Raw genomic sequence first — 27,058 nt, 5'->3', positions numbered from 1 at the left:
ACAACAGACCGCATGTACAAAGGTGGTCCCATAAGATAATAAGGGAGCTGTAAAATTTTTATTGTCTAATGATATGGTACTGTCATAGTATTACACATTCCTCACATGTTTGTGGTGATGCTGGTGTAAATACACTGACTGCGCTGCCAGTCTTGTAGAAGTATAGCATATATGCCCTGGCCGGGTGGCTCAGATGGTTGAAGTGTCATCCCACACACTAAAGGGTTGCAGGTTCAATTCCCGGTCAGGGAACACACTTAGGTCGAGGATTTGATCCCCAGTTGGGGTGTGGACAGGAGGCAACCGATCAATGTTTCTCTCTTTCCCATTTCCTCTCTTTAAAATAAATAAATATATCCTTGGGTGAGGATTACATTTTCAAAAACAGTGTAGCACATATGTATGGTGCCAAATGGGCACTAGGCTTATCAGGGGATAATAATAATGACAATAATAAAGGACTATGTTACTGGTTTATGTAATTACTACACTATATTTTATTGTTATTTTAGAGAGCACTCTTCCTACTTATAAAAAAAGGTTTGCTGTAAAACAGGATACCGTGCTATGGCAGCAGCAGCGTCTCTTGATTGCATCATTTTGTTTTGTGCTTGATTTATTTTCGTGTTTTGTACAGTAACATGTTGTGCAGGCATGTAGCCTAAGAGCGACAGGCTATGCCTTATAACCTAGGTGTGTAGTGGGCTACACCATCTAGGTTTTTGTAAGTGCACGCTATGATGTTCACACAATGAAACAATGCATTTCTCAGACCGCATTCCCATCATTAAGCGGTGCATGACTGCACTATATTGTATGCTTGAAATCTGCTAAGATTTTACATGTTCTCACCACACACACACACACACACACACACACACGCACGCACACGGTGTAACAATGTGATGTGATGGTTATGTTAATTGGCTTGATTGTGGTGATGACTTTACAATGTATGCATATATCAAAGCATCACATTGTATACCATAAATATATATAAATTTTATTTGTGAATTATAAAGCTGGGGCGGGGGGAATAAAAGAAAAACAGTTTAAAGGGAAACTTGGGGCATTTGACTGACTCCCTTTACTCCCAAATAATGCCTTTACTGCCAAAGAAGGTAGAATTATAAAAAAAAACAAAACAAATAAAAAAAATTTAGCAAAGCTGTGAGCTTCAAGAACCAGGGGAGGCACCAGAGAGCACGTGTCTGGGTCTGAGTGACATCTGGGACCCCTGAGGGGGGTGCGCAGGAAGACAGGCCTTCCAGGGGAGCAGGAGTTTAGGGGGATCTGGAGTCTTTGAGTACAAGTTCCCATTTGGCTAGAGAGGCCTGGGAAACCCTGAGAAGGACATGTCCCCGCCCTGGGCCTCAATTTCATTTACAACTGTTGAGGCCAGAGCCAATCCTTCCCACCACTGGTTTTATTTGTCATTCAGCCTCTCCCTTGCTGGGCGCCCTTGGGGTTCTTGCCCAGCTTCTCCTTGTCTGTGGCGGGAGTGTGCTCTAGCCCCTGCCTCCAGGGAGCCCCTGTTGGCAGCATCTGAAACCAGGTGGGGGCAGCACACCTGGCTCGGAGAGGGAGTAAGGAAAGCCCTGCTGCTTGCTCACCTGGGAGTGTGCTGGTGGCTCTAGATAGGGGCTTAATCACAAGGAACAACAACAGCCTGTAATTATTGGACTCGAGAGTGGGCAGTCACACGGGTGATGTGTTCTCAGGGTTACAGAAGGATTCCCGTGGCTTTTTAAAAGGGCGGTTTTATTAAAACACCAAGGACATTAGAGGAAATTGACCACAGTTGTTTTCCTTTCTCCAAGTTTCCTTCCGCCCTCCCTCCCTTTGTCTGTATATCTGCTTGCATAATTGCCCTCGGACTGCACACACGCAACTGGGCAGTCTTTCTTCCCTTAACATTATTTCATAAACATCTCCCCACGGTGCTCCACAGTTATCACTTGGAAGGGCTGTGTAATATTCCTTTGTGTTGATTTGCCATCATTTAGCTAAACAACCCCCTAAGGCTTGACATTTATGTTTTTTTCCAGTTTTGAGTGATGGTGAAAAATGTTGAGTTTTGTACACATGCCTGTCTTTCTTCTATGAGAGCAGTGGAGTAGGGTTTTTTTGAGATCGAGGGTATAAAGGGCTTTTATAGATGCTGAAAGGACCCGGACTTCCTCCAGGCAATCTGCTTGTTTATTCTTGCTCAGTGGCCACTGTGAATTCACGGTCAGGGTACAAGTGTTCATGGGTAGGAGACCCCTTTCCTCAACTCCTCCCGGGTAGATGCAGTTTTTCCAAAACCCTGGCAGATAATGTGTCTCACAGAGGACAACTGGCCAGATCCCACTGTTGTTAACTGCAGCAAGCAGGAGAAACAGCACTTTGCAGAAGGAAATCCTCCCACAGTGAGTCTGCACGGCCGGGGCTCTGTGGTTCCCCCGTTTCCCACGCTGGCAACTGGCACCGTTGCCTCCAGCAAGTCACTTTGGGACACCTTCACTGCCTCCCCCATGTTCATGCAGGTGCTAAGTGGGGGAGGGGGCTCCAAGGACCCTTGGTAGAGATAGGATCTCTGCAGCCAGGGACAAGGGGTGCTGGCTCCAGGCAGCCCCACTAGACAACACTGAGCTCACATCGATGCTCTCTTCAGAAAGAAGCCTTTGGAAGAGGCCACTCGTGTCTCCTGAGCTGGAGCAGAGCCCAGGCCCACATCTCTTCTGGGGTTTCCTGAGGGGGGAAGGCTATGGATTGGGACCACACAGCACGTTGAGATGGAATACAGGAAGTGCCCAACCCTGGTCCCCTGTCCCAATGCCTGCATCCCTTGGATTGCTCCATAAAGGACCTCAGGGAATGAGGGAAGACAAAAGCCCCGGAGGCTCCAGCTGGCCATCAGGCCACACTGGGCTGCCAGCCAGAAGGGCCACTGGGGCCAAGAAGATTTGGGTTTTCCATCTCTGAGGACATTATCCTCATAATACTATCTGCCTGGAGGCCACAGTAGTAGAACTGCCCACCATCACCAAGTTGAGACCCACTAGTCATGTAAGAAGCTCTCGGCCTTGTCTTCCTTCTTCCCAGGCCCCTCCCATCACATATGTAAGACATGTTTCTACTGGAAAATTACTCATCGTTTATCTGAAATTCAACTTGATCAGGGCATCCTGTTTTTTTATTTGCTAACTGTGGCAACCCTACATGGGGGCGATTGGAAGGGTCCAGGTGACAGATGATGGAGCCTGTTATGGTTTGCTGATGAAGTGAACATGGGAGGCAGGTGAGATAAATCTAGGAGGATTCCTTGGTTCTTGGTTAATACAACTGGGTAGATCGTGGTGTCATTGATAGGAATGGAGAAAAATGGGGGAGGAAAAATCAAGAGTTCTGTCCACATGTTGATTCTGAGATGCTTATTAAATGGCCAAGTAGGGATGATACAAGTAGGTAGTTGAACATATTAATCTGGAATCCAGGGCAAAAGTTAGAGGTGGAATGTGATGGAATTTGATGAAGGTCACCAGGAACAGAATTCAATTAAAAAAAGAGAAGAAGACCAAGGACTGAACGCTTAGTCACTCATAGATTTAGAGGTGAAGCAGGTGAGGGCAGGCAGCAAAGAAGACCAATCAATTGCTTCACTAAATTACATCGGAATTTCTCAGAATGTAGTGTCTATAGTTTGAGATTTACAGAGAAACATTTATTGAGCCCCTGCTATAAGACAGGCATTGTGCAAGGCACTTTATGTGTTACCTCATTGAGTTATCTCAGTACTAATAAGTGATCATTATTATTCTAATTTTAATGTTTGTTTTTAAATGAGGCTTAAATAATTCCCCAGGTCGTAACTTGTAAATGATCAAGCTGACATTTTGAACTCAAATTTGCTTGGTCTCAAAATGTCCGTTCTTTTCTCTTCACTGTGTTTTACAATTTATTTTTTCCATATCTGCTCTCTAGCTGGTGCAATCTTTATTGCCAGGGCCTTTCTTTAGTCCCCTTCCTATCTTGCTGTGTATAACACAGTGCCAGGCCCTTGGGTGGGGGCAGATCAGGCATGATGCCTACAGGATGGTTGCAGAAATTCCAAGAGTTTATAACTTCTTTCCCAAAGGGTGGAGAACAAGATCTTATTAGTTGCTCAGCTTCAGTCCCAGTCCAAACTCAAAACCATCAGTAAGTGACAAAATCTACTTGATAGCTCTGGCATGTGCAGCAGAAGACAGGACCAGAGAGCAGAAGGAAAGGTAGGGTTTGAAGGTACAAAGGCTGAGCCATAAAGAGGAAGATGCAAGCTGCAGAAGAAAAAAAGCGACTAACGCTAGCCCATTTCTTTCTTTTCTTTTCTTTCTTTCTTTCTTTCTTTCTTTCTTTCTTTCTTTCTTTCTTTCTTTCTTTCTTCCTTCCTTCCTTCCTTCCTTCCTTCCTTCCTTTCTTTCTTTCTTTTCTTAATAAGAAAGCTCCTTTTCTTAGCAAGATCTGGGTGCTGCATTCACAGTGCCTCTAAAGTTTCCTCCAGTCCTGGCTCCTGGGATAGAAATAGAAGCAGTTGACAAGTCTCTCTTATTTCCTGTACAGCATGGTTAAGTGAGAGCTGGATTATGGTATGGTTGGTGAAAGTTATAGTCAGTGATAATCACCTAACAAACACTGTTGTTACTTAACTGTATGCCATGGATATTGTAGGCAGTTTACATGGATGAATCAATTAAATCCTCACCGCAATGCTTCAAAGCGGGGAGTGCCACCACTTCTGCTTCATAGACGAGGGCATCGAGGCTCGGGTAGGTAGCTTGAATAACTCACCCAAGGTTTGCAGTAAGCGGGCAAGCCAAGATTTGGAGCCTGGCAGTCTGACAGTGCCCATTCACCTTGCCACTGGGCGATAGTTACTGTTTGCAACAGGAGTCCGGGGAAGAGAAGTCCCAGCCGTGAGACCATGGGCCAGCACTGGCAGCTCCTCTGAGCCTCCGTGTCCTCATCCCGATGCTGTAAACTCTTCTCTGATTCTTTTGATCGTTAGGAGAATGACATAATGTATATGAAAATTAATTAACACTATGAAGCACAGGTCAGAGGTCAAAGATAAAGGACGAATTAATGGTCAATATAAGCCTACCGGAGGGGAGGGGTTCGACAGACTTTTTCTGTAAAGGGCCAGGGAGTATGTTAAGCTCTGTTAACTATGTTAAGCTTTGCAGATCATATGGTGTCTGTTATAACTACTCCACGTTGCCACTGTAGCACAAAAGCAGCCATAGCAACACATAAATGAATGAGCATGACTGTGGGCTAATAAAGCTTTATTGACAAAAACAGGCAGTGGCCAGATTTGGCCCTTTGTCTAGACCAGCCTTGGGCAAACTACGGCCCACGGGCCGGATCCAGCTGTTCTATCTGGTTCTCTTGCTCTCCCCTCCGCTCCTTTACTTTGAATTTATATTAGTTCACACAAACACTCCATCCATGCTTTTGTTCCGGCCCTCCGGTCCAGTTTAAGAACCCATTGTGGCCCTCGAGTCAAAAGTTTGCCCACCCCTGCTCTAGAGTCTAGACTTTTTGATTCGAGGGCCACAATGGGTTCTTAAACTGGACCGGAGGGCCGGAACAAAAGCATGGATGGAGTGTTTGTGTGAACTAATATAAATTCAAAGTAAAGGAGCGGAGGGGAGAGCAAGAGAACCCTCCGCTCCTTCGGCTCCGCGGGCCGGATAGAACAGCCGAACAGGCCAGATCCGGCCCGCGGGCCGTAGTTTGCCCATGGCTGCTCTAGAGGAAGGATTCCAGCAGGATGTAGCTGAGATTGGTCCTCTGCCCTGTCCTAATTATTGTAACAATTTGAATGAAGACTCAGAGGGAGCTTATTGCCAAGTTTGCAGGTGACCTTCCCTCCCACCCCCCTGTCCATTCCATTTTTCTTATCTGATGGGTGGTTGGAGGCATCCATCAAAGTCAGAGAGATATGAAATGTCTTTCATCCTGGGCAATGGAAGCTTTTGTGGAGAAGTCAAGGTGTCAAAATTCCCTTCTTCCTTTTTCCTCCCACTCCCCTGGAGCTCGGGTGGGGCTGGGTCACCTTTTGCTGGGAAAGCTCTGATAGCTCAGAAAGGTCCACCCAGCCTAGGTGGGAAGCTGAGGGAAAGGTAGTTTCTCAGGTGAGCGAGGTCAAGGTTTGAGGAAGAACGCTGGTGGAGGGCCTTTGAGGTGACCCCATCTCACCTCCCGGGTCAGTAAAGTGTGTCCATGGGCTGACGTGCCCTTGGTCACGTCCTCCTGGGAGCTGTACACGTGGCTGCATGGGTTGGAAGACTGGCTCAGACATGTTCAGACATGTTGACACAAGGCTGAAAGGAAAAGCTAAGTGACAGATGTCCAAATCCAGATTGAAGCTGATCCAACAGGCTGCAATACTTGGCAGAAACCAGAGTGATGACATATAACTAAGATGACTAACAAGAGCCACATTGAAGTTCAAGCAACAACAAAACCAACAAAAGCCTATTGTACTGACATAGGATGAAGGAGCTCTCACTGGGCAGTGTTTCCTTTGAAAGAGATCTGGTGCTAGGGTGGGGTGGAGAGTGGACATGATTATTAAATGACTGCATAGTATTCCATCTGTTGGATGTGGTCTCATATATTGCTACGAGTTACCACTAGAAAGGCTCATGCAAATTTAGGTTACATCAGCATACATGGGAGTCGAGATCAAAGTTGGTCACAGCCCAGCACACCCTGCTCTGGCCAGACCACACTGGCTTTACTGTGTCTCATTCCACTGATCTCTCAAACCTGGAGCTTGTTGGGTGAGGATGGAGGATGGCCATTATGTTGAGGTGTTCAGTGTAGGTCAAACATTAGCTGAGCACCTACTATGTGCAGGGCATTATGCTAGGTACTGGGAGCACACAGGTAACAAGACACAGTGCCTTCTCATGAAAGAGTTTTCTTTTGGATTAGAAAGGGATAAGCACATACATTGATAACGTCAATATAATGTAGCAAGGGGCAGGAAGATGGCGACCGGCAGGAAGGTAGGGAGGGAGAGAGTGTGAGAGAGTGAGGAACCCATAGAGGAGAGTGTAGACGTGTGTGGTGTGTGTGTGTGAGCTAGGGACAGTTAGATTCTGCAGGTCCTCCAAGGGGCTGCCAAACCAGGCAGTCTTAGACGGTGGAGCCCCGCGCACAAAACGGACACTTCTGGGCGGCCGGTGCGGGCACGGAGACCACGCCATCTTGAGAAACAGAGCTGCTTGAGACTAGGATCCTATTCTCAGACACAAACCAGGACCCTGCAGCCACTGAGGACAGAGAACTGTGACCACAGCTTCAGACCAGCAGACAACAAGAATCCAGACTTCCCGGCAGCAGATTTCTGTGAGTCAAAGAGCCTATCCCCCTCCCCGCAGGCTCGCGGATAGCGCCATAGTAACTGATAGACCTGCCCCTCGCTGGAGCCGCAGTGCCCCTATGGGAAATTGAGCTTGAGAGTGCGCGCAGGACTCAGCACCCCTACGGGGAATTTGAGCTTGAGAATGCGCACGCGTGAAACTCAGCTCCCCTACAGGGAATTTGAGCTTGAGGATGTGCACGTGGACCACAGTGCTACTACTGGAATTTGAGAGACTGGAATCTTCTCCCCGCAATGCAATCAGGCGAAAAAAACCCGAAGCCCACGTAGGGCGGCAGTGCCACCTGGCTTTGATTCTGGGCAAGCGCACACGGAAGTCAGTTTTCCGCAGCGCAGGCACGTCACAGAGCTATTGTGCAACCCAGTCCCCCATGGTGACCTGGACCCAAATTCTCCCGGCAAGAGGCAGCACTGAGCACCACTGATTTGACTCTGTTTCTTACTGTGTGTGCCTGGGATCCCTGACTCACAGTGCATTCACACTAAGAGCCAGTGACTCCAATTCTTGGCGCATGCGCACACGGGGACCCTGATTCTCAGCGAGAAGCCGCACAAGGCAACAGAGACTCTGATACTCGATTCTTGGTGCAGACACAGGGAAACTCTGACTCCTGGCATGCTCTAGGGGACTCATTTTCGGCACACGCCAACAGTGAGGTGCAGGCAGGGTCCCTGATTCCAGGTGCGCACACGAGACCACACTGAATGCTGGGAACACTGACCCTGGGCAAGCCTGGTTCCCACCAACCCATAGCAGCCACACGTCCTAGTGTCGGAGCACTTCAGTGAAACTCGGGTGGTGTGAAGTTCCCATGGCACATGGCCCAGGTCCACGCAACTCGAAGTTTGAACCTTCTGGTGATAGTCAGAATGGGGAGACAACACAATCCCTAGAATAAAGAAAATGAGGAGTCGCCAAGAAAGGAAATTAGTGAAACTGAAGCATGCAACATGACCAAAAAAGAGTTCAGAGTAATGGTCGTGGAGTTTATACATCAGATGGATGAGAAAATCAACAACCTATGCAAGAATCAGGAAGAAATGAAAAGTGATATAGCTCCGAATTAGTGAGTTAGAAGATCAGGTACAGAAACAAGCTCAATCTGAACAACAATTGGAGAAAAAAATTAAAAAGCAGGAGGAAAGCCTAAGGGAGCTTTGGGACAACAGGAAACGAAGTAACATACATATAATAGCGCTGCCAGAAGGACAAGAAGAGCAGCAAGGATTAGAAAATCTATTTGAAGCCCTAACTGGTTTGGCTCAGTGGATAGAGCGTCGGCCTGCAGACTCAAGGGTCCCAGGTTCGATTCCAGTCAAGGGCATGTACCTTGGTTGCAGGCACATACCCAGTAGGGAGTGTGCAGGAGGCAGCTGATTGATGTTTCTCTCTCATCGATGTTTCTAACTCTCTATCCCTCTCTCTTCCTCTCTGTAAAAAATCAATAAAATATATTAAAAAAACAAACAAACAAGAAAGTATTAAAAAAAAAAAAAAAGAAAGAAAATCTCTTTGAAGAAATAATGACAGAAAACTTCCCAGATATGGGGAAGAAAAAAGTTACACAAGTACAGAGAGTCCCAAGCAGGATCAACCCCCAAAGACCCACACCAAGACACGTCATAATTACAATGGCAAATATCAACGACAAAGAGAGAATCTTAAAGGCGGCAAGAGAGAGACAGAGAGTTACCTACAAAGGAACCCCCATCAGATTATCAAATGATTTCTCAACAGAAACACATCAAGCTAGAAGGGAATGGAAGGAAGTATACAAAGTGTTGCAAAGCAAAGGACTGAATCCAAGAATACTCTATCCAGCAAGACTATCAATCAAAATTGAAGGGGAAATTGGGAGCTTTGCAGACAAAAAAAGGCTAAGGGAGTTTATCACCACCAAACCAGCAATGCAAGAAATGCTAAAGGGAATACTGTAAAAAGAAGAAATAAACAGGTAAGAAGGAATACAGACACAAAAATAGATATGACTACAAACAAATACTTTTCAGTAATAACTTTAAACGTAAATGGACTAAATGCTCCAATCAAAAGACATCGAGTGGCTGAATAGATAAAAAAACACAACCCATATATATACTGTCTACAAGAGACCCACCTCAGAACAAGAGACTCACACAGATTGAAAGTGAAGGGATGGAAAAATATATTTCAGGCAAATGGAAATGAAAAAAAAGCTGGGGTAGCAATACTTATATCTGACAAAATAGACCTCAAAGTAAATGCCATAGCAAGAGATAAGGAAGGCCACTTCATAATACTAAAGGGATTGATACAACAAGAGGATATAACCCTGATAAACATATATGCACCCAACACAGGATCACCCAAATATATAACAAAACTCCTGGAAGATATCCAGGGAGAGATCGACAACAATACACTCATAGTAGAGGACTTTAATACATCACTGACATCACTAGATAAATCCTCTAGACAAAAAAGCAGCAAAGACACAGCAATCCTAAATGACTCACTAGATCAGATGGACTTAACTGACATCTTCAGAACATTTCACCCCAAAACCATGAATATACGTTCTTCCCAAGTGCACATGGAACATTTTCAAAAATAGACCACATATTGGGTCACAAGCAAAGTCTCCCCAAATTCAAGAAGACTGAAATCATACAAAGCATCTTCTCAGACCACAATGCAATAAAATTAGAAATAAACTACAATAAAAACAATCCAAAAATCTCAAACACTTGGAAGCTGAATAGCATGCTATTAAATAATGACTGAGTTACCAAAGAGATCAAAGAAGAAATTAAAAGCATCCTGGAAACTAATGACAACAAAAACACAACAGTCCAAAATCTATGGGACACAATGAAAGCAGTCCTGAGAGGGAAGTTTATAGCTCTACAAGCCTACCTCAAAAAACAAGAAAAAATGGTAGTAAATCATCTAACTCTACAACTCGAAGAATTAGAAAAAGAGCAACAAGAAAAGCCCAGAGTGAGCAGAAAGAAGGAGATAATAAAGATCAGAGCAGAAATAAATGACATAGAGACCAAAAAAACAATACAAAAGATCAATGAAACCAAGAGCTGGTTCTTTGAAAGGATAAACAAGATTGATGAACCTCTAGCCAGGCTCACCAAGAAGCAAAGAGAGAGGACTCAAGTAAACAAAATCAGAAATGAAAGAGGCGAAATAACAACAGACCCCACAGAAATACAAAGGATTGTTAAATAATACTATGAACAACTCTACTCCAACAAACTAGACAACCTAGAGGAAATGGACATATTCCTAGAAAAATACAACCTTCCAAAACTCAATCGGGAAGATTCTAATAATCTCAATAGGCTGATAACTATGGAAGAAATTGAAGCAGTCATCAAAAAGCTTCCAGCAAACAAAAGCCCAGGGCCAGACAGCTTCACAGGGGAGTTATACCAAACATTCAAGGAAGAACTAAAACCTATCCTCCTCAGACTATTCCAAAAAATTCAAGAGGAAGGAACACTTCCAAGCTCATTCTATGAAGCCAGCATCACCCTAATACCAAAACTAGATAAAGACAACACAATGAAAGAGAATTATAGGCCAATATCCCTCATGAACATAGATGCCAAAATCCTCAACAAAATTCTAGCAAATTGGATCCAGCAATACATCAGAAAGATCATACACCATGACCAAGTAGGATTTATCCCAGGGATGTAAGGATGGTACAATATCCACAAATCAATAAACATGATACATCACATAAACAAATTGAGAGATAAAAATCACATAATAATACCAATTGATGCAGAAAAAGCATTTGACAAAATCCAACACCCCTTCTTGATCAAAACACTCAGCAAGGTGGGAATAGAACAGCCATGGGCAAACTACGGCCCGCGGGCCGGATCCGGCCCGTTCGGCTGTTCTATCCGGCCCGCGGAGCCGAAAGAGCGGAGGGTTCTCTTGCTCTCCCCTCTGCTCCTTCACCAGCAGCAGTGTTAGCATGCAACGTCGGGAAACACGGCTGCAGCTCCTTCTTCTGAGTGGGCGGATTTATATCTGCCCATTCAGTAGAAGGAACAACCTCTCAATCTTCCAGAGGCTCCTTGTAATGCCCGCGGATGCGTCTCCCGACATCACCCTGGGAATGCGTAGACACGTTATCGTGGTGATGTAGGGAGACATGCCCCTGGAGAGCACAGTATCAGAGCCTTTCTGAGGTAAGATTAAGAGCTCTACTCAAACACAATTTTTTCCTGTTCCCACATTCTGTACATCACAATGACTTGTTAATAAAACAACAAAGACTTTCAGCTTTTAGGGCTTGTATCCACTGCAGTTTTTTTTCCCACTGCGGATGCGCGCAGCAGGGAAAAAGACACACAGAGGATATGTCACACCAGCCATGCTGCGGCTGCATTTTTTTGCTGATACGGATGCGGTATCAGTAACGCTACCGTGGCCACTAACCACATGTGTTAGCGGAAAAACAAATGCATTTTGCGCTGCGTTTGCTTCTCCCCCTTGCGCCTGTAAAAATGCGTGCTACAGGGCATTTGTGTTAACATGCACCACTGCACATTAGCATCAACGCAAACATGATGGACACCTGTGTACCCTGCATTAACCCTAGCTGCGCTGCATTGCAGTACTGCACCACACTGCAACGGCAGCACAGCTAGTGTGAACGAACCCTAATTCAGTGGGTTGAACAAAAAGATTGTATAGAAATGTGATGAACTAAAGATTTTATTACAAAATTGCTTAATTTCAGGGTTTCAGAAGTAATTGGACAAATGAAAAACTGAAAATCAAATGTTCATATCTAATACTTGGATGAAACCCTTTCCTGGTAATGACAGCCTGAAGTCTTGTACTTATGGACATCACCAGATGCTGGGTTTTCTCCTTTGTAATGCTCTGCCAGGCTGTCACAGTAGGGATATATATATATATATATATAAATATCCTGCCATTTCCAGCTTTTAATAAGAAAAACTGTTGCAATGGGCATTTAAAAGTGGAACTTGGTTGTTTTTATAGAGTCCAGTGGATGCAATCTGACATTGATAATGGGCTCTTTCACACTATGTGCACTGCGGCTGTTTTTTGCCAGTAACGGAAGTGCTAGTGGTAACTACTGGTTACCCATGTTTTGCACTGCCCTAGCATCTCCCATACAAGTGTGTCTGGAAGACACAGCAATGTGCAGCTATGTGTGTTACTATAAACAAAGGGCCTGGGTGAAAGATACACAGGTTTCCTATGGAGGAAAGGGGTTGTTCTCTATGGTCAGGGTGTGCCTCTGTCCCATGTCTGAACTTTTTCAGATGATTTTGTTATATATATATATTTTTAGAAGACCAAAAATGTTATAGTAGAGCAAATTTAATCACTTGTTTTTATACTTTACTGTCTTATTTTAGTAAAGAATTTAATAAGAGAACGGTACTCTTGGTTTTAGCCCAATATTAAACATGAGTGGACCAAAGAAAAGGAAAGTGGACAGTGAATGCTGAGTGTTTAAGAGGGAGTGGACAACAAAATATTTTTTCACCGAAGTCCAATCAATGCCGGTATGTCTGATATGCCAGGAAACACTTGCAGTCTTCAAAGAGTACAATCTCAGCCGTCACTTTGCCACAAAACATGGCAACTATGCTAGCAAGCAGTCACCTCAAGAACGGGAGGCTAAACTGCAATTCAAGAGACAACTACCAAAGCAAGTTTTATGCTATCATTCAAATTAGCAAAAGCTAGCAAACCTCTCTCTGAAGGCGAGTTTTTGAAAGAATGTATGATAGAGACAGCAGGTCTCTTGTGTCCAGAGAGCAAAGGCAAGTTTGAAAAACTCAGCTTATCGCGCAGGACAGTGACTCATCGAGTGGAACTGATTGATGAAGACTTGGCCAGCAAGTTAAATAGTAAGGCAGAGTTCTTTAAGTTTTATTCACTAGCATTGGATGAAAGTAATGACGTAAAGGACATTGCTCAGCTCTTAATTTTTATCCGAGGGATTAGTGACAATTTTGAAATTACGGAGGAGTTTTTAGCCATGGAGCCACTGAAAGGAAAAACACGGGGAGAGGACTTGTATCACCGGGTGTCTACTGTCATCGAGAAAATGAAGCTACCATGGAGTAAACTTGCTAATGTCACGACAGATGGATCTCCAAATTTAACTGGAAAAAATGTTGGACTGCTAAAAAGAATTCAGGATAAAGTGAAAGAGGAGAACCCTAACCAAGATGTTATTTTTCTTCACTGTATTATTCACCAGGAATCATTGTGCAAGTCTATATTACAACTTAATCATGTTGTTAATCCAGTCGTAAAGCTTGTTAATTTCATTCGAGCAAAGGGACTTCAGCACCATTAGTTTATTAAGTTTCTGGAGGAAACTGATGCGGATCACCACGACTTACTTTACCACTCTCGTGTCCGCTGGTTGAGTTTGGGCAAAGTTTTCCAACGAGTGTGGGAGCTCAAAGAAGAGATTGGTGCATTTTTGAAATTAAAGGGGAAGTCTGACGAATTTACTGAGCTGAGTGACAAGAATTGGCTGTGTGACTTTGCATTTGCTGTAGATATATTTTCACATTTGAATGAGCTAAATGTGAAGCTACAGGGAAAAGATCAGTATATACATGACATGTACACTAATGTGAAAGCCTTTAAATCGAAGCTGATTTTCTTTTCCAGACAAATTTCAGACAAAGTCTTCACTCATTTTGCCACACTAGCCACACAGAAGGAGACCATCCAAAACGTGAAGAAATACAGCAAATCACTGGATGACCTGCATGCAGAATTCTGTCGTCGGTTTTCTGATGTTGAAAAAATTGACCAGTCACTTCAACTGGTGGCCTGTCCTTTGTCACAAAACCCTGAAACAGCACCAGAAGAGGTGCAACTGGAACTCATCGATCTTCAGTCTGACTTTGTCCTAAAGGAGAAAATCAGCTCTCTTGAACTAAGAGACTTTTATGCTTCACTTAATGAAGCCACTTTTCCAAACATCCGGAGGATGGCACAGAAGATACTGGTGCTGTTTGGGTCAACCTATGTTTGTGAGCAGACATTTAGCGTCATGAACATCAACAAAGCCCCTCACAGATCCAGCTTAACTGACGAACACCTCAGATCTATCCTGAGAATAGCCACAACAAAACTAACTCCAGACTTTGATGCATTAGCTAAAAAAGGAGACCAACAACACTGTTCCCACTGAAGTTGATGTTTTAAAGACCAAAAACCTTTCAACCCAGTCTACAATGCCATCTACATCTACGTCCCGGGCATAATTTGGAAGTTGCACTAAAGAAAATGTTTAATTTACTGTTTACACATTTTGTTCTTTTCTATTTGTTTTAGTTTTAAATTATTTTATTATATTTAAGTTTAATTTGAAAGGCTTTTTTTTAAAAAAATATATTTTATTGATATTTTACAGAGAGGAAGGGAGAGGGATAGAGAGTTAGAAACATCGATGAGAGAGAAACATCGATCAGCTGCCTCCTGCACACCTCCTACTGGAGATGTGCCCGCAACCAAGGTACATGCCCTTGACCGGAATCAAACCCGGGACCCTTCAGTCCGCAGGCCGACGCTCTATCCACTGAGCCAAACCAGTTTTGGCTAATTTGAAAGGCTTTTGTACCTTTCCTTTGTTAGGCAATTTTATTTTGCCTTTGACATCTTCAATATAAGGTATGTTATTGTGCTATGATTCCTCCATTTTTTGAAGTTTCAAATTATAATAATTAGTGTTTACATTCTTCTTGTTAAAATGTTTGAAATGAATAAAACTATTGAAATAAAAAAAAAAGACCATACCTTTTTATGTAATGATGTTTACTTTGAATTTATATTAGTTCACACAAACACTCCATCCATGCTTTTGTTCCGGCCCTCCAGTCCAGTTTAAGAACCCATTGTGGCCCTCGAGTCAAAAAGTTTGCCCACCCCTGGAATAGAAGGATCATACCTCAACATAATAAAAGCCATATATGAAAAACCCACAGCCAACATCATATTCAATGGACAAAAACTAAAACCATTTCCCCTAAGAACAGGAACAAGACAGGGATGCCCGCTCTCACCACTCCTGTTCAACATAGTACTGGAAGTACTAGCCATTGTGATCAGACAAGAAAAAGAAATAAAAGGCATCTAAATTGGAAAAGAAGAAGTAAAACTTCCTTATTTGCAAATGACATGATACTGTACATAGAAAACCCTAAAGACTCCATCAAAAAATTATTAGACTTAATAAATGAATTTGGCAATGTAGCAGGATACAAAATTAATGCCAAGAAATCTATGGCATTTATTTACACCAATAGTGAACTTATAGAAAGAGAGACTAAAAAAGCAATCCCATTTACCATCACACCAAAAAAATTAAGATACCTAGGAATAAACTTAACTAAGGAGGTAAAAGACCTATATGCGCAAAACTACAGGGCACTGAAAAAAGAGATAGAGGAAGACATAAATAGATGGAAGAACATACCGTGTTCATGGATTGGTAGAATCAACATCATCAAAATGTCCATACTACCCAAAGCAATCTACAGATTCAATGCAATCCCCATTAAAATACCAACGGCATATTTCACAGAAATTACAACGAACTTTCCAAAAATTCATCCGGAATAAAAAAAGACCCCTAATAGCTGCGGCAATCCTGAGAAAGAAGAATAAAGTAGGTGGGATCTCAATACCAGATATCAAGCTGTATTACAAAGCCACTGTTCTTAAAACAGCCTGGTACTGGCACAAGAACAGACATATAGATCAATGGAACAGAATAGAGAACCCAGAAATCGACCCAAACCACTATGCCCAATTAATATTTGACAAAGGAGGCATGAACATAAAATGGAGTCAAGATAGTCTCTTCAACAAATGGTGTTGGGAAAATTGGACAGATAACATGCAAAAAAATGAAACCAGACCACCAACTTACACCATACACAAAAATAAACTCAAAGTGGATACAGGACTTAAACATAAGATGGGAAACCATAAAAATGCTAGAGGAATCCACAGGCAGAAAAATCTCAGACATATGCCGAAGGAACTTCTTCACTGATACTGCCCCTAGGGCAATGGAAGCCAAACAGAAAATAAACAAATGGGACTACATCAAAATAAAAAGCTTTTGCACAGCAAAAGAAACCATCAACAAAACAACAAGAAAGCCGCACTGCATGGCAGAACATATTTGCCAAAGTCATCACCGATAAGGGTTTAATCTCCAACAGTTACAGGGAACCCATACAACTTAACAAGAGAAAGATAAACAATCCAATAAAAAAATGGGCAATGGACCTAAATAGACACTTTTCAAAGGAGGACAGAAGGAAGGCTAAGAGACATATGAAAACATGATCAAAGTCACTAATTATCCGAGAGATGCAAATCAAAACAACAATGCGGTATCATCTCACACCTGTCAGAATGGCTATCATGAACAAATCAACAAACGACAAGTGCTGGTGAGGATGTGGAGAAAAAGGAACCCTCGTGCACTGCTGGTGGGAATGCAGACTGGTGCAGCCACTGTGGAGACAGTATGGAGTTTCCTCAAAAAACTAAAAATGGAACTCCCATTTGACCCAGTGATCTTACTTCTAGGCATATATCCCAAGAAACTAGGAACACCAATCAGAAAGGATATATGCACCCCTATGTTCATAGCAGCACAATTCACCATAGCTAAGATTTGGAAACAGCCTAATGCCCATCAGCAGATGAGTGGATTAGAAAACTATGGTACATCTACACAATGGAATACTATGCTGCAGTAAAAAAGAAGGAGTTCCTACAATTTGCAACAGCATGGATGGATCTGGAGAGCATTATGCTAAGTGAAATAAGCCAGTCAGAGAAAGACAAATACCACATGATCTCACTCACTTGTGGAATATAATGAACAACATAAACTGATGAACAGGGACAGATCCAGAGGCAGAGAAACATCGATCAGACTGCCAGACCTCAGAAGGAAGGTAGGGGAGGGGGAGGGAAAGGAGGAGAGATCAACCAAAAGACTTGTATGCATGAATATAAGCCTAACCAGTGGACATGAACACCAGGGGGGTGAGGGCATGAGTGTGGGGGGGTGTTGGGGGGTTAATGAGGGAATGAGGACACATATGTAATACCTTAATCAATAAAGAAATTTTAAAAAAAGAAAACATAGACAGTAAAATCTCAGACATTTCTGAAAGAAAAAGAGAAACAAAATATAAACAAATTGGAGTACATCAAAGTAATTTTTTTTGGACAGCAAAAGAAAGCATCAACAAAATTAAAAAGACAACCACTAAATGAGAGAACATATTCACCAATGATACACTGATAAGAATTTATAAAGAACTTGTAAAACTCAACACCAGAAAAACAAAAACAAAAACAAAAACAAAACAGTCCAATTAAAATATGGTTAAAGGACCTGAATAGACACTTCTCCAAAAAGGACATACAGATAGCCAATAGACATATGAAAAGATGTTCAATGTCACTAATCATCAGAGAGATGCAAATTAAAACCACAATGAGATACCACCTCACACCTAGAGGAACAGCTATCACCAATGAATCAAAAAGCAACAATGTTGGTGAGGATGAAGAGAAAAGGGAACCTTTGTACACTGTTGATGGGAATGCATATTGGTGCAGCCACTGTGTGAGGCAGTAATGAGTTACCTCAAAAAACTAAAAATGGAACTGTCTTAATGACCCAGTGATTCCACTTCTGGGAATATATCTGAAGAAACTCCAAACATTATTTCAAAGAATATAACTAGTATACACCTCTGTATGTATTGTGGTATTGTTTACAATAGTCAAGGTTCAGAAGCAGCCCAATTGCCCATCAGTAGATGAGTGGATAAAAAAGCTATGGTATATTTACACAGTGGAATACTATTCGGCTGTAAAAACGAAGGAAATCTTACCATTTTCAATTGCATGGATGAATCTGGAGAGTATTATGCTAAGTGAAATAAGCCAGTCAGAGAAAGACATATGCCATATGATTTTACTTATATGTGGAATCTAATGAACTTAATAAACTAAGAAACAAAACAAAACAAAACAAAAAAATAATGTAGCAAGGGTGCAGATAGGGGCATCTACACACAGAGGTCTCCAAACCAGGTCTAATGAGCCACTGTTGAAGGAACTGGTGTTTGCAACTCACTGAAGAGCATAAGAATGAGGAGAAAGCCTTATTATGAGTGGTTCCTGCAAGGGGACTTAGCAACCTCATGTACGGGATAGTCAAGGAAGATTAGGCAAAAGTCTGTCTTTTGCGGCTGTTCTCCAATAGGAGCACAACACCTCGTCTGTCTGGAAGAGTGGGAGGGAGGTTCTTTCCCTTGGAGGGAGGTTGTACAGGGCATCCTCTGAGGCCCCTTCCAAGGCTAAGCTCCTGAGTGTCATGAGTGGGACCGGCACCACAGAGCTGGCTCACTCACTCACTCTCTTCCCGAGGAGCCACAGTGCTGGAAACACTGTCTTTTTCTTAACTGGGCCCTGCACTGGCACAGCAAGTGCAGAGTCCCTCAGCCAAGGTCTGTAGGCTTCCCCTGTGTTTATAAAAATGTGTGGGCTATGGGAACATGCTCTCCCACCACACAGGACACACCGAGTACTCTCTATTTGTAAGCAGAACCATGAGGTGCACCAGTTAAACGAGTAGGTTTCTAATCCTTTGCTCTTTTGAGAGCAAAATCCCTTTGATTATTCTAGTTATGATGATAATTGCATCTAATATTGATTGAGTACTTTAATGCCAGGCACTAAGAGTTTTCATGTATTAATTCATTTAATCCTCACAAAAGCCTTATGAGGTAGGTACCTTTAGGATCCCATGTGATAGGAGAGGAAACTGAGAATCTGAGAGGTTAAATAATTTGCCCCAAGATTATAGAACCATTCAGTGGCACAGTCCAGATTTGAATCCAAAAGTTTACCTTCCAAACCTACTAGTATATCCTAAAGATAACATAGCTATTCACTTAGAATGTAAAGACACATAGAATAATAGAACTATCATTAGCCCATTATTTTTCAGACTATGGCTTGTATCCCATTCATGAATCATGAAATAAATGTATGGATTATGACCCAGAATAGAATAGAAAATCATCAGCATGCATCACATGTTTAAGACTTTTTCTTGTGTATCTGTGTAAACTAGTTGCAACGTAAAATATATTTCTTAATTTAGGTCATGATCAAAAAGTTTGAGAAACACAGTCCAACCTGCTCATTTTACAAATGAGTGTACTAAGGGTCAGACAGCGAAGTGATTTCTCCCCAAGATTACAGAGTGTTAATGGATGAGCTGGGACTAAGCCCAAGTTTTTCTAACTCTCCGTTCACAACATCAAGCTTAATTGACTGCAAAGAAAGCCAAGAGAAATCGAGCAATAATACTGATAGTGGTGGTTGTACTAATACTATAATCACAACAATAACCATGGCTACTATTTTTATTGTGCTGACTGTGAAAACAGCCCAATGAGGCAGGCATACTTATTTCTTCCATTTTCAAAAGAGGAAACTCGGGTTCAGAAAGGTCAAATAACTAGGCCAACGTCACACAGCTGGTAACAGAGGGCAGGGTGGAATTCAAACCCGGACAGGCTGACTTGAAAGTCCATGGTGTTAGCAGTGTAAGGTAATACAGGATCATGCCTATCTTAATATTTTTCCTAAATGCTATAATGCCAATACAGTATATATGATGTGTGTATTAATATAATTAATATATGTAATTAATTACACACCTACTAGCACATGCCCTTAAGTGGATTATCTATATTTAGATACTTGGCTAAAACTGAAATAATCATCTTTTTCCTACCAACAAGACCCCCTCCAAGGTTCCTTGTCTCTTTCATTCACTTATTCATTCACCTAAATAGCATGCACTTACAGAATAAAATAGAGTAGGCAGAGTTTTTTTTAAATGACTAAATTGTGCATAACACCCTTTTTTGTTCCAAAAAAAGGATTAAGGCAGTTTTTATGGAGACATAAAATACACTAAACTAACAATAGATTAAGGACGAATTAATGGTCAATATAAGCCTACCGGAAGGTTTTCATGTTAATTTCCTTCGAAGTTATACATCTTACAATGGGATAACAACAAACTACCTGTTTGCGTTAATTACCTCCTTGAAAGCAAATTTTAATTACTCTCTGATTCATAGTCTCCTTAAGGTACAAACAAACTAATTCCTCAAGGAAAGCACACCTTCTAAGACAGAAAATAACTTCTCCTCAGATCCTCTTAGTGGACCTGTGTGATGGAATGAACAGTGTCCTCAACAGCACCCTTAGGACAGCCCAGGATGGGATTTCACGACCTGTTTCTGACAGTGTCCCCATAAAGGCCAAGGGCATCATGATGGCAATTCCAAGATGCACGATGAGATCAGTGATCTGAGTACAAGTGGACATGGGCTCTGAGCACACTGTTCTCTGGTTGTGGCGTCAGGGACACACCTGCCTGAAACAAGGCGATCCGGAACAGGGGTGCTCAGTTCAAACAGCATGTGCGTCACTTGGTGTTTAGCTCCCCAGGCTGAGCCCACCCCAAACACTCCAGCTCTCAGGAGTCAGGCTTTCCTTTGCAGAATCTGGCCGTAGCACTGGCGATGTCACACGGTCCTAATGTGTATGTGTGCTTATAAATTTACACACTCCCAGAGCAGGAACCACAACTATCTCATGATTCTCTTTATTCCCATGCTATAGACGGAATGTTCACACCTCACCCAAATTCATATGTTGAAATCCTAACCCACAAGGTGATGGAATTAAGAGGTGGGGGGCGGGAGGGAGAGGGCTTTGGGAAATGATTAGGTCATGAGGGTGGAGCCTTCATTATGGGATTAGTGCCCTTATAAAAGAGATGCAATGGCACATCGGGAAGGTGGCTGTTTATGAACCAGGAAAAGGACCCTTACCACTCACCAAATCTGCCAGCACCTTGACCTCAGATGCCTCAGCCTCCAGAACTGTGAGAAATAAGTGTTTGTTGTTTAAGCCCCCGTCTCTGGCAATTTGCTATAGCAGCCCGAATGGACTGAAACACCAGGCTTGTTTGCCCACTAAGTCCTCATGCACAAGTGAAGCACAGTCTAAGGACCTGATGGTGACGTCTAACTGCTGCTATTAAGAAAGAACTAAATGAAGATGTGAGGGAGCCTGTTTCCTTCCAAGGAACTCTTCCAGGTCCAGGTTTGTAGTCTACATTGCTGTAACACTTCAGCTTCCCACCAAATTAGACCCCCAGATGTTTGCATTTCCCCTTTCTGCTGTTTCATTTTCACTCGTGGGAATTCAAGTTCCTCAATGACAAGAAAGGGGAGGAAGAGGTGGTTCCTGATGACCATTCTTTGTCACCACAACTATGTCCCAGAATAGTCCTGGGTAAGATTGAACCTCCTCTAACCCTTGAACTCCATCAGAGAACATCTTCCCTAAAATGCTGGACTGAGCACCTCCTAACCACATGATCACCGAATCTCAATTCTCTTGTTCGGAAAGTTAGGTCCCCTATTCTGTACTGTTCAAAGATGACTCTGGAACAGAGCAAGAACATCAGCCCAGGTAATAAATAAAATGGGTTGAAGAGATAGGAAGGATAGACTGGTGTAGCCTCCTTGGGAGATGATGGACAGCTGTGGTCATAAAACCCAGTGATCGTGTGGAAATATCAGAGAAAAGACCCGAAGAGGATGATGGTCAGGAATGAATAATTAGATGGTGGGTAAAAAGCCCAATTGTTGAAATAGTTTGTGCAATGGCTGGATTAACCTTCTGACAGGGGAAGCTGGGATGATGCCTAACACAAGGTACAGTGCTTGCCTTTTATTTTGAATTCTTGGATAAAGAGGTGAATTGAGAAAAGTCCCATGTAAGGTTTTATAGAGTAATATTTTTGTGTAATTAGATTATAATTTTGTAATATTGGAAAGCAGTAAGAGCAAGCATTTGTACTGCAATCTGATATTACTGATCAGATAGTCAGACATGGCACTGGGTTGCAGGGAATAACTTTGTCATCCAGTTGTAAGATGTATGAGCTTTTTATTGACGAGAAGGTTTTGAAGTCTAAGAATGGTTCAAACAGAACTCCTCCTGTCTTAGTCAGCTAGGGCTGCTAAAACAAAATACCACAGACTAGGTGGCTTCAACAACAGACATTTATTTGTCACAGTGAAGGCTGGGAAGTCTAAGATCCAGGTGTGTGATTTGTTTATTGTTGAGGGCACGCTTCCTGGCTTGCAGATGGCCCCTTCTCACTGTCTCCTCACATGATAAATCTCTCTCTCTCTCTTTCTCTCTTGACCCACCTTCATGACCTAATTAACTCCCAAAGGCCCCACCTCCAAATACTATCACACTTGAGGTTAGGGTTTTAATATATAAATTGAGGGGGGGGAGGTAACACAATTCAGTGCATAGCGCATCCTATTCAAGGTGACCTCAGCAGGGCACTGGAGAGCATGTCCTGCCCAAGATGGGGAAACAGCCACAACAGGGCACCGGCAGAAGGCCAGGCAGGCTCTGGCTTACTCTGAACCATGTATTTCTCCATCATCTTGATATTTTCTGAAAGGAAGAATCACTGGAAGTCTTCAATCAGGGTAATCTGAAAAAACTAAGGTCAGGCAGGGCCTCCTTGAAAACTCCCAGACCTTTCCACTGCATTCCTAAGTCCCCTCCCTAGGGAGGAGACAGCTGGTGACTATTTCTTTTATTGGCCACCCTCACCAAATCTTTTCCAGAGGCCAACATGATTTTCCAGACAAGAACCTGGGCAGGTGGCAGTGGCTATGCCATAGAGCCAAGAGATAAAGTATGATGCTTTGTTTCATCAGATCAGTTCCAATCCAACCAAAATTTTTATTCCACACAGGCAATTTGGTACCCAGAAACTTTAGGTTCAAAGGTGATAAAGATCAAAATCCTCCCTTCCACATGGAACAACCAAGGAAGTGTGGCAATGTTTTCATTAGATTGAGAAACCATGTTCCACCCTCCTTTCTGAAACTTCCAGGATGTCATCATAAATCCCATTCAAATGCCAAGCCAGGAGAAAAGTCTTCCTTCGTCATTATGGACAGCACACTTGTTTGAAACTCTCCTCTATTTTGAATGGAAATCTGTCTCTTTATAAAACTCACCCGTTTGTCTCTTTCTACCCTTGGAGGCCATATAGAATATATCTGTTCTTTTCAACATGGCAGCTCTTCAGACACCAGAAAAGAATTTCATCCCCCTTCAAGTCTTCTCTTTCCAAGAGATGGCGGCCTTCCAGACCCTCCGGGCATCCAGAGACCTGCCCCTGGGTCCCCACCAGTCTGACTCTCTCCTTTAGACCCTCTTCCGTCACCTAAAAGTTCCTGTTCCCCAGATAAGTTGTAATAACATAGCCTAGATTTCCTGCTGGGCTGAAACACTTTCCAAAAATTCTGGAAATTTGTTATGGCTGTGGCTGCTAAGCCCACAAAACCCAAATCCCAATCTCTCACTGGAACAGCCCAAGAACATGTTCAAATCATCCTCTGACTGGACATCATCCCTGAGATGAATCACCAGTTTCCCTCATTGTTGCTGTTGGCTGCCCTCCAGGCCAATGTTTGATGGGACAGACACCACCCCTAATGAAGCCCTTTGCCCCAAGTGTGGGAACCTGAGGGCGAAGGCAGCCTTGAACATCCCATCCTAGGGCCCAGGTGACTACTTTCACTTGACACAAAGTGAGACCAGACCAGGGAGGTCCTAAGCATCTGCCTCAGGATTACTAGCAAAGGGTCATCTGCAAGGGCTTAACCTCTAGATTCCTTCGCTAGAGTTAACCCGAGGACCCCACCCTCAGCACTCCAAGCCAGCTCTGCCTGCCAGCAGCCTTGCTCTGGCCGATCCTCCACCTGCCACACCCACACTTCCACTGTGTGTGCCTTCTCTGGATTACCACAGCACTTGTTGTGTCAACATACAGTCCCCATCATAGTCCCTATTGCAGGGCTCTATCTGTGTGTCCCTGCTTCATCCCTTAGACTGGGAGTTCCTTACAGGAAGCCCCTGGGTCTTATTTAGCTGTGTCTGCAATCCTAACATGGAACCTTGCATAAAGGAGGCACTCACGTAGGACGAGAGAGATCGAAATAAACTGATCTCTTGGCTTACTTTGTCAAGCCTGATCTATCTCCAGTGAGAAAGGTGGGCATTGAGCATCCTTCCCTTTGGGTGGGAGTCAGCCTGTATTCCTTCACTGTCTCCATCATGGTAGAATGACAATGGGTGGTGAACTGGGCTGCTCAAAGCATGGGGTCCTCCATCTGATCCCTTCCTATGTCCATGCTCCTTCCTGACTAGAGAATGTGCTCAAAACTTCAGCCCATCACCACCAACCTGTCCCGCAGACAGGAACTGGGAGAAGAGCCCAACTGAATGGGGGAAACCCATCCCACCCCCATGAATAGCAAAAGGGCAGCAGGCTGACCATGACCCTGATTATGTTCAGCAGCAAAGTCTCTCATGACTGTTTTCATCACACCCCAGGACAAGGGACCCAGCCTGCTCTGTGCGAACCACAGTACAGAGTCCAGAGAGGCCTGGTATAATGCACAATGTCACACGACGATTCGGGGAAAGTCAGAAGACTCTCAGAGCAACCAGGTCTCTGTTCCTGGGCTCAGAGCTTTCCCTAGCTCACAAAGTCCCCACCAACAACTCATCCCAAATGAAGCAGGCAATGCTGCTAACAGTGATGCCAGCTTCCTCCTTCATGGTTTCCATGGTGAGAAGGGCAGTGTGTAGGCTCACAACTGTGGAAATAAAGAACGGAAGCTCCAGCTCTCCAGTTCCTCTCTCTCTCACTTTCTACATAGTTCCTTCTACATCCTTAAAGGCCAGGACAGAAAAGGGTGCTCTTACCAGCTAAGATGAAGATGCCCACGAGAATTAGGAAGACCAGCAGGTAGAGCCCGAGGACAGCATGCTTCAGGGCCGACAGGGAGCCCAGCTGGGTGCAGCAGCCACCTGTCCGTCGCTTGTGGCATGGACCTAAACAATAAGGGTAAGGAGAGGAGGAAAAGGAAAAAGACACTTGAAAACCTCATAAGCTTTTTCTCTCCTTGGTCTCATCTCTCCGTGGTGTGCACAGATGTTCACGTGGAGAAGCCTTGCACATCTGTAATGCAGCTGTAACCATGAGGAGCTTTTCAGAACCATGACAAGCTTTCAGCTCCTAGCTCTCCTCCCACCCCCTGTGCTCTTATAAAATGGTTTTTTATTACAGCCTACATTCAATATTATTTTGTATTAGTTGCAGGTGTGCATCGTAGTGGTCAATCATGCACTTCACTTAATGCTCCCCTCATATTCCCACTTGGCACCGTATATAGTTATAACAATATTATTGACTGTACACTGAGTGGCCAGATTATTATGATCTCTGAATGCATAATAATCTGGCCACTCAGTGTGTGTGTGTGTGTGTGTGTGTGTGTGTGTGTGTGTGTATGAGGCCCGTGCATGAATTCGTGCATGGGTGGGGTCCGTCCAGCCTGGCCAGGGGGAGGGGACATGGGCGGTTGGCCAGCCTGGAGAACTCCTGGTCGGGGGGACAATTTGCGTATTAGCCTTTTATTATTTAGGATATACACTGAGTGGCCAGATTATTATGTGTTCAGAGATCATAATAATCTGGTCACTCAGTGTATTTCCTATGCTGTACGTTATATCCCCATGCCTATCTTGTAACTACCAAGTTGTATTTCTTAATCCCTTCACCTTTTTCACCCAGTCCTTCAACGCTCCTCCTCTCTGGTGACCATCAGCCAGTCGTCTGTATCTATGAGTCTGTTTCAGTTTGGTGGGTTCCCTTATTTTGTCCTTTAGATTCCACATATAAGAGAAACCATAGGGCCACTCCCTGAGTTCTTAAACAAATCAGATAGGCATGCCCACTGCTCCCATGCCCACACAATCCCACCTCCTAGAGCCAGACCAAGCAGCAGAGAAAGCTCCGATAGGCTGGAGTACGTGTCCTTTACGTGACATCATTGTCCCATGTGTTCTGGAGAATATGGAGAGAATTTAAAACAGGGTTGCAAACTTCAACTTCGACAGTGGCCGGGAAGGGATGGAAATGAGCCAAGTAGGCCAGGTGGGCCCGGGGAATCCAACAGCGCATCCCTGGTCTGGAAGAGGTTTCAGTGTAAGAATGAAGGCTGGCTGTTGCCAGATTTTCAAGACAAGCCCGAAGTAATTTAGAGAAAGCACCCTGTTTTTAAGTGTGAACAGCTCATTTAAAACAACAACAAATGAGACAAAAAGTATAAAACACTAGGGAGTATAAACCAAACACATTAGCATGCTGGATCTGACCACTGGTTTGCAACCTGGAGTTTAGATTTACAGGAAAACATAATAACTCCATTCTGTGAAACTACACAAGGCTCACCAGCTTCTGGCCCAAATGGAGCAGCAACATATCAGTGCTCTACTAGACCTTATGAATTTAGTCCAACCCCTTAAATAATACAAATAGAGGGTGTCAAATGTTAGTGGTAAACAGAGACCCAGGTGCTCTGGCTTCTGGTCATGTTCAGCTGGACTTC

General features: G+C 43.4%; 1 protein-coding gene across 1 annotated transcript in view; it reads right to left on the bottom strand.

Annotated features, from left to right (window-relative positions):
* Window positions 1-27,058, bottom strand: part of SCARA5 (scavenger receptor class A member 5) — a 117,446-nt gene that overhangs the window by 63,844 nt on the left and 26,544 nt on the right. Inside the window, exon 3 of the mRNA XM_080672607.1 lies at window positions 25,371-25,499. Coding sequence (XP_080528733.1) covers window positions 25,371-25,499 — 129 coding nt within the window. The remainder of the gene's footprint in view (window positions 1-25,370; window positions 25,500-27,058) is intronic.

This window comes from Plecotus auritus, assembly GCF_963455305.1.
Source record: "Plecotus auritus genome assembly, chromosome: 6".
NCBI lineage: Eukaryota > Metazoa > Chordata > Mammalia > Chiroptera > Vespertilionidae > Plecotus > Plecotus auritus.
This window is presented reverse-complemented; position numbering and strand designations above follow the sequence as displayed.